Source organism: Nannospalax galili, unplaced genomic scaffold, assembly GCF_000622305.1.
Source record: "Nannospalax galili isolate Female #2095 unplaced genomic scaffold, S.galili_v1.0 scaffold1191, whole genome shotgun sequence".
NCBI lineage: Eukaryota > Metazoa > Chordata > Mammalia > Rodentia > Spalacidae > Nannospalax > Nannospalax galili.
This window is the reverse complement of record NW_008330570.1, coordinates 537,196-546,010: the sequence shown is the minus strand read 5'-3', so window position 1 is coordinate 546,010 and position 8,815 is coordinate 537,196. Positions and strand designations below refer to the sequence as shown.

General features: G+C 47.2%; 1 protein-coding gene across 1 annotated transcript in view; it reads left to right on the top strand.

Annotated features, from left to right (window-relative positions):
- The window catches only part of Efr3b (EFR3 homolog B), a 94,677-nt gene extending 86,414 nt beyond the window's left edge, over window positions 1–8,263 (top strand). The window contains exons 20-23 of the mRNA XM_008848615.3: window positions 916–964; window positions 2,069–2,175; window positions 3,494–3,543; window positions 4,090–8,263. Coding sequence (XP_008846837.1) covers window positions 916–964; window positions 2,069–2,175; window positions 3,494–3,543; window positions 4,090–4,195 — 312 coding nt within the window. The 3' untranslated portion in view covers window positions 4,196–8,263. The remainder of the gene's footprint in view (window positions 1–915; window positions 965–2,068; window positions 2,176–3,493; window positions 3,544–4,089) is intronic.
- The last annotated feature ends 552 nt before the right edge of the window (window positions 8,264–8,815 follow it).

Genomic DNA, 8,815 nt, shown 5'->3' with positions numbered 1-8,815 from the left:
ATATATATATATCCTTTCCAATCAAACAGGCATTTACTTACTAAATGCCAAACAAATCAAGAACTGAACCACTCCATGAATTTTCATGAGATGAATGTGCCCATGTTGTCATGCCCCGGTCAGGGAAACAGTTATCGCCTATGGACCTGCCTTTGGGCTTCTCTCCCCAGAGGCAATCACTAGCCCAGCAAGTTCCTTCTTGAATCTTATGTTGATGAAATTGCTCTCTTCTGTTTGGTTCTTTCCTTTTCTCTTCTATGATGGCACATGATTAATCATGGGTCTTGCCTCAAGAAGCTCATAGTCTGATGGAGAATTCACAGAACTTGGTTCAAGCTCTTTCACAATATCAGCATCTGCCCTGAGGCCATGTCCATAGGATTCCCTTCTTTGGGTTTTATTATTTTCCACCTCCTTCATAAGCTCTGCAGAGGCTGAGATCCTGTGCTCAAGTCTTGGGACCAGGAGTGGAAGGCCCATGATTTCTAACCTTATATAACTTCCTTGTATTAAGACTTAGGGAATAATTTAATATCACAATTCCTCAAAAATGTTATGAAGTTCTTGAATCAATATCAGAGATTATATATCTCAACTATCTCCTCTTGCATCCAATCGTTTCTCTAGGGATTTTATTTTTAAGTCACATGGTATCCTCCTCCCATGGGGCTTCCTAGGACAGGCTTGGGTAGAGAACAGGAGATAGGAAGTTCTTTTAGATGAAACCTTGGAAGTTTCTTCTGAGGGAATCTGATAAGGAATTAGCATCCATACCAGCACCTCACTAGCTCTTCTCCATGCCTGCTCAGAGACACCTGGGAGAATAAAGGTACCCATGAGAACATTCCCCTAAGAAGCAAAGGGGCTGTCTCCTCCTCAGCACCTTTCTGAGCATTTCTATCCCCTCTCCTTCAGCGAGTGCCTGCCGAGGAGATCACTTATGAAACACTGAAGAAGGCCATTGGTAAGTCGGGCCCCAAGAGACTTTGGAGAGAGAGGAGACTGGGGCTGGCTTCCACATCTGCTGCCCACCCCAATGACACTGACCTGGTAGCAGAGGCTGATGATGTCCTGTGAACTCATCAACCACCAAAACTGCAGTTGAAAGTCTCCACTCCCCTAATGAGGGTCAGTCACTAAATGGCCTTTCCATGACACCTCTTGAACATTCTGTACACACTGCCAGCCTTCCTAAACTTCTCACAGTGGCCATTTTTTTTAAAAAAAAATTTATGTGTATATGTGTATTGACTGCATGTAGGTAAGTGCACCCGTGTCGTGCAATGCCCATGGAGGTCAGAAGAGGCTGTTGAATCCCCTGGGATTGGAGTTATGGACAGCTGTTAGCTGCCATGTAGGTGCTGGGATTTGAACCTGGGTCTTCTGCAAGAACAACCAGTGTTCTTAACTGCTGAGCCATCTCTCCAGCCCAGTGGCCGTTTTTTAACCTCAAAACCCACTCCCCTTTCTTTTTTTGATACTTAACTCATTTTGGATAGCAAGCAATGTATGTAAAACCTTAAGTTGAATGGGCCTTATACTGTGCTGTGGGGAGTCTTGCTGCCTTTTCCATCATTCCAGTCCTCCTTTCAAATTATCCCTACAGTACTAAAAGGACCTACTGTCCTGGGACTTTCTGTTTGAGAATCTTAGCAGTGGTACAGCTACTTGGGACTTTAAAAGCCCTGCTGAAAGCCGGGCGTGGTGGCGCATGCCTTTAATTCCAGCACTTGGGAGGCAGAGGCAGGCAGATCTTTGTGCTTTCAAGGCCAGCCTGGACTCCATGAGTGAATCCAGGCCAGCTGCAGCTACAGGGAAACCTTGTCTCAAAAAGACCAAAAAAAAAAAAAAAAAAAAACCCTGCTGAAGGACCCATTTGACTGACTGTTGGAGGGCTGAGCCTTAGGCAGAATCAGGAAAAGGTCTATGGGGCCACTTGAGGCCTTTCACCCCTTCATCATCAGCAGAGGGCAGATTTCCCAAGAGTCTGCCCTTCCCATCCCCTCAAGCTCCTCCCCCTTCTCATCCCCGGGGACAACCTGAACATTAACCTAGCTCTGTGTCACAGTGGACAGTGTCGCAGTTGAGGAGCAGGAGCGTGAGCGACGGCGACAGGTGGTAGAAAAATTCCAGAAGGCACCCTTTGAGGAGATTGCAGCCCACTGTGGGGCCCGGGTGAGTGAGATACCACGGGTGCCTTCTTGAACAAACAGAAACCAGATTTGGGTCCTGGGAATTACCTGAGTTCAAATCTTGGATCTTTGTCCTTCTGAAATTGTGGTTTGGGTTCCAGATTAGAGAATGCTGTGATTTTCTCAATGCCCTTCACTACATTGCTCCTCCTGAGCCCAACGATGGGGCATTTAGCACACACTATCCTAGACCTCACTGTTTTCACATGAAGAAGTCCTGCCCCCATTAGCTCTGGCAGTAGCCGGTTCTGTTACACTTGCTACCATATTCGCCAGGCGTGGTGGCACATACCTTTAGTCCCAGCACTCGAGAGGCAGAGGCAGGTGGATCTCTGTGAGATCAAGGCCAGCCTGGTCTACATAGTGAACTCCAGGCCAGCTGAGGCTACAGGGAGACCCTGTCTCAAAAAGACCAAAAAAAAATTTTTTTTAAATACTTGCTACCATATGGAACTACCATATGGACAGAAAGCTAGATAAGTAGAGATAAGGACTTTGACTGGACTTGAGGGCAAACAATAAATGGTTCTTTTATTTTTAAAGTTATATTTATTATCATGTATGTGTAATGAAGTCAAAAGAACAACTTTATGGAGTCAATTTCTCCTTCACTTTTATGTGGGGTCCAGGGATTGAACTCAGGCTGTCAGCCTTACAAAGCATGTACTTTATCTGCTGAGTCATCTTGCCAGCCTGGTTATTTTATTTTAAATGGGAATCTTGTTATGCAGCCCAGGCTGGCCTTGAAGTCACTATGTAGCCCAGGCTTGCATCAAACTTCCTATCATCCTATCTCAGCCTCCTGAGTGCTAAAAGTGCAGGCATGTGACTTATATTTTATTTATAAAAATTTGCATATTTTATATCTATATTAAAATATAGATCTTTCTGAACCTGTTACCCTAACTTTCCATCCCATCTTGAAAGGAGACTGCCCATTTCATGGGCTAAGAGTTGAGACCCATTTACTGGACACATGTCAGTCAAGAAGAGTGACATCGGCTCCAGTCTCCTTACTCAATATCCAGCAGATCCTACTGTCCCATATTAAAGAGTAGGAACCTACCAGAGTCCTCCCTGGTGGCCCTCTGTCCTGTCCCCAACTAGCCTTTGATCAGTGGCTGTCCCTGATCTGAATGCAGAGGTAGTTCCAATAGACAAGTTTTAGGGACAAGATATCCCTGGTTACCTTCTAACAGTTGGAACTGCCAGGCACCTCAGGTAGCCTTTGGACTATGGCCTGTGAGGCAGTGGTATACACTTGGAGTCCATAGCTCACAATCCCCTCTGTTTGTGTCTAGGCATCACTGCTGCAGAGCAAACTCAACCAAATCTTCGAAATCACCATCCGGTAAGTGGCAGCATGGGCAGGGGATCATACCTCTACCCCTAACCTTTGTCTCCAGCCCCAGATCAGAGTTGGTGTCCCCACCAACTCTGCCTAGGTGAAGAAATTTAGAGACACAGAGAGAAAGAGGCTGGCTTAGTAAGGCCTAGAAAGGGCCAGTGGTCCTAGTGTGGGTTATTTTTTTTTTTTCTAAGACAGGGTCATCCTGTAGCCCCAGCTGGCCTGGACCTCGCTATACAGACCAATGTAAACCAGGCAGGCCTCAATCTCACAGAGAACTGCCTGCCTCTGCCTCTGCCTCCCAGGTGTCAAGATTAAGGGCATGTACCACCACACCCAGCTTTGATTTCTAAAATAGCCCTGTCACCATAGAACCTACAGGAAGTCTTCACTGAGATGTAGATTCTAGAACATCTTGAAAACCCAGGAGCTCATGGAGTAGCAAATTCCCTGGCTCCTTTTCAAAGAAGCCTAATCAGCTGCTATGTTCACTTGTACAAGGGTGGGCCCCCACTTTCTGCTTCATGCTTTTCTCATGTTTTCCCCCAGGCCCCCTCCAAGCCCATCAGGAACCATCACTGCAGCATACGGCCAGCCTCAGAACCACTCCATTCCTGTGTATGAGATGAAGTTTCCTGATCTGTGTGTGTACTGAATTCCAAGAGATGGAGACCCTCAGAGGACAGGGTCTGCAGGAGGTCTTGTCCTCCTGCCCACTCCTACCACGTGGAAACCTAGCTGGGATCACCGAGAAAAAGTCACCTTGGACAGCGGCTCCTCCCCAGCTAAGCAAAGGTGGAGCCTCCTGGCCTTCTCTGGTCCTTTGTGGCCCTCCTTTCACCTCCTTGTCTTCTGTGAGGAAGATCCAGCCACCTGCCCTCTGGGGCTAATAAGCATCTCACCTGTCTTCTCTTTTGTGTCAGCCAGGGATAAAGAATCATGAGGGTGTCTCCAATGAGAAGCAGATGGGCCTGGAAAGCTAGCTGTGTTGGTGGAAAGACTTCCACTGGGGACATGTCTATGAGGGAGTGTCAGTCATCCCCAAGGGAGAGAGCTGTATGGAAACTCAGTTGGTCAAAGGAAGCCAGAGGTGGCACTTAGAGAAACTGAGGAAAGTCTCCCTTATAAAGAGGTGACAGTGTGAGAGCTGGAAGATGATGGCTGCTCTCACCCCCAGCAGCTCTCCTCTCCCCTTAGCTCTTGGGTGTCTTATCAACCCTCTTCACTCTCTAGTTGTCCTTGTTGCTTTCTATCATTAATGAATACAGAACCCTGAACAGCAGGTGCTGGGGGTAGAGACCCTGGGGACAGTAAGGTGGGCAGAAGAGTGGCAAACTGGGGATAGAGAGGGGCTGGTTCTCCCTGGCTGAACAACAGCCTCAGCAAAGCACAAATGGAGTGAGTCCCTGTCCCTGTGTAGCATCTTCTCACCTCTGTTCAGAGGAAGCTTATGGTGGCCCTTCTACAGTTCTCTCTCTTCTGAATATTTCTCTGAGTTGGTTAAATTCTCTCTCTGATGTCTCCCTTCTAAGTATCCTATAATGTTTCCATAATCTCTGGAATGAGAGAAAACTAAGCAAGTTTATGTGGTTCTAGATGATTGAGATGTAGAGAGGAAGTTCAGGGCCCACAGGCCTTGCCCACCTCACCTCCTGTGGAAGAGGCTCCTATCATAGGCTTGGGGAAGGGAAGGAGAGGGAAAAGTTGGGCAAGTGTCACTTTGGGGCTCAAGAAAAGAAGGATCCAACAGCTAGTATTAGAGAGATTTCTTCATTCTCTGGACAAAGTGTGGGACACTGATGACAACTGGCCTTGTTGCGGCCTGAGGAGAAGTGGTGGAAATCCCTTTGGGTTCACTTTCCCTGTGTGCCATCTACCTGCGCCTGTGTGACTTATGTGTGTGCTAAGAGCAGCTAACCCAAGACTGGGTAGGTGCCCAAAAAAGGCCACTTGCCACCCTCTCAGTGAGTCCTGTTCCTGATCACCCCCCTCTGGACACCTATGTGCCTCCAAGGGCACCTCAGGAAGCACCCCAGGCCTCCTCCAATGGCAGCACCCCATGGTCCAGCATAGTCCTTTCTTTCCCTTTCTAACTTCTGGGCTGTTTTTCCTCACAGGAAGTTATGCATGGCCCAGTGTTGCCTCTAGAGATTTAACTTTTTAGAATGATTTGTTGGCCTTCAGGAATCCCTTTCTAGGGTACAATTTTAGGCATTGTGGGCTGGGGTCAGAAAGGGTCTCTTGCTGCTAAGGAGAGGGTAGGCTTCTCAGAATACCTTCCATCACATCCCTGTACACACCCTGCATAATGACAGTCTGCTGATTAGGACAGATGGAAGCATTTTCCAAAATCAGGAGAACCTAAATCCATGTACTTCCCCACCACACCTGTGGTAAATATTGAAAGGAGGGGCCTATCTCACCCTGACCCTGGAGGGTTTCACTCCAGATGCCCTTCTTTCCTTTGGTCCTGTGCTGAGCTGTGGACTCCTGGCTCCCGCATGGCCTGCATGATCTCAGGCTCCCAAGGGCCAGCCCCTGCCATGGCTTTGGGGCTATATTCTATGGCTTTGCTCAACTCAACTTTATAAGCGTGAACTTAGATTTCTCTTTAATATATCTTTACTAAGAAACCAAGTTTAAAATGACTGTAAGCAAACTTGAAGGCAGATAACCTTTTAGAAACTACAGTCTAATCCTTGGGCTACAAACATATCTTTCCTCACTGGATCACCCCATCTTTTATCCCATGTTTGGCTTGGATGAGACACTGTTCCTATCTTGTTCCCGAGTCACTGCAGGGTCCACTCCTGAGGCAGCTTTGCCCTAGTTCTGGGTTGTGGGAGTTGGTTCCTGTAGTATTTCTAGAGCCAGTATTAGAGCCAGAGACCTGCAGGTCCACTCTGTCCCTCACCCTGTCTTGGGAACAGAGGAGAGAAAGGGGCAGGATTCCAAGTCTGCAAACTCAACTGCTGCTCAGTCTTCCTCCTTTTTTCTTCCTCTTTTTCTTCACAGCAAGGCTGTTTAGCAGGGTTATATTATTTTAGGAGAGCTAACTGCTAGAAAATTAGGTTGCCTGCTGACAGGAAATAGAATCTAGATCCTGGCCAACTATGCATCAGAAGCAGAAATCTAAATTATGAACACTGTAGTGTCTGTCACCCCATCCTGGCCTAGGAGAGACCTGGGAAAGAAGCAGAAGCAGAGTGGAGAGGGGGTGGGTCCAGATGGAGGAACCCAGAGCCCAGTCCTTGGCCAGGTATCCCCACATCCTGCCTTCCTGGCCTCTGGCATCTGATAGTACTGCCTCATGCCCTGTTGGCTACCTGTCTCTTGTGAACTTGAGTCAAGAGGAGCCAGCAAGCCCATTTAGACCACTGCCCTCCACCCACCCCAAAGCACCCAGGACTCTGGCACCCATGGACAAGGGCAAGGGCCCAGGGAGTACTGTCCTCTTGACAAAACTTATTAGGCATGAATGAACTTGAAGTTTAGAAGTTAACTTGGTTTAGTCATAAAAGTACATAAAAAGTAAACCACCATGTGGTCTCAGAGGCAGCTTCTGTTTTCCCTGTACTGTGCTTGTTCCTTGCCTTTGAAGAATAGAGTAAATGGCTTTTTGACTCCTCAACAGCCTCACCAAAAAAACCAGAAAAGTCTTGGTTTGTCCAGCCCAAAGGATAAGCAGGGGAAAATTGACCTGGGACTAAGGACTGTATGCAGAACAGCAATGTCCTGCACACTGCCTGTGCATGGGCTATTCCAGGTCCCAAAGGACATGGTTCAGACTGGAGCAAGAGTCAGAAGAGCCCTAAGTTTCCTTTGAATGGAACGTCTCTGGACTCCAGGGGTGGGGGTGCCTTCTGGTTGCCTTACCACTGTCCCAGACTGCCCTATCCACTACAGTGAATGCTGCTAAGAAGTGAGTGGCTGGCTAGTTTGGGGTCTATGGGAAGTGAAAGACTTGAACTGTTAGTCTAAGTGTTAAGTTTAAAGGCGGGGGGGGAGCTTACATCTGGGGAAAGGCTCCAAGAAATCTATTGTTTCTATCTAACAAAAATCTGGTTTACTGAAGCCCTATAACCCAAGCTGGGTCTAGAGCTAAAGACCACAGAAAGGGAATCATTGGGCAGGAGGGAATCACGGGGTAGTGGGGTAGGGTGGTGCTGTCCTGGAGCCTAGTTAATTGAGCAAGTTGTAAGGAGGAGCCACAGAGAAACAGGAAAGACTTTGTGACCCTATTGGCTCTTCTTTGTCACCAGTCTGGCTGACCAAGTCTTTTCCAGGGAACAGAGGGCCTCCCGAGCCCGGCATCTTCCCCTTTTGAGCTCCTCCATGATTATCGATGCTGGTATATGGACTATAGGGTTGTAAATCTGCAAATACTGCAGCCCATCCATCCTAATGTGTTTTGAGTACATTTAGATCTTCATGACCTGGCTGAGTGTGCGTGTTCCTATGTGTGTGCATGTATGTAATACAGTTTGCAGTTACTGTTATGTATATAATAGCTGACATTTATATGTGAGTGCAGAATTGGCACCTGTGGCAGTTTTCTGTACTTTAAACTTGTTAAATCAAGCTAGTTTTCTTTTGGAGAAGGGGAGTATGGAGAGTATAGGAAGAAGAACTCAGCAAAATCATTCTTTAAGATTATCTAGTTGTGGTTTCCCAATGAGCCTACATGATGCCCTTTCCAAATAAATGTTAATGTTGTCACCCATATGGCTCTTTGTTTGATTTCTGTAAAGGAAATGGTTTTCTGAGATAAAAACAGAATCTGAAAATATCAACAGTGTACCACTGACATTTAGCCACCCCCACTGACCCTTGCTTTACCTGGCTCAGTAAGGAGAAGGATGCTGAGGCCAGGATTTGCAGTGAGGGAGCATCCTCAGGAGGGCCCAGGCCATTCTTCATTTTGTTGATGTCTTACAATCCTCTTCTGGGAGACCTCAGTCGGGCTGACTCCCCTCACACCAAGATTCCTCCAGTACTCATCCTAATTTTATTTGTGAACTCCCAGAGTATCAAATATGAGGGTATTTCCCACGAGGCTTGGATGTGTATCATCTACTGATGCCAAACACAAGTGACAGGTACATGTGTGTCCCCTGTAATTATAAGCGCGTGGTTGCAAACCCGTGACTCCAGAATTGTGAAGACACTACCGGGGCACAGAAGTAACACAACATCTGGTTTCTGCCCTGTGAGTTTGAAATTTCTCTGGGAGGGGGCATAAAACACGTACACAACACATTACTTGTCACCCTGG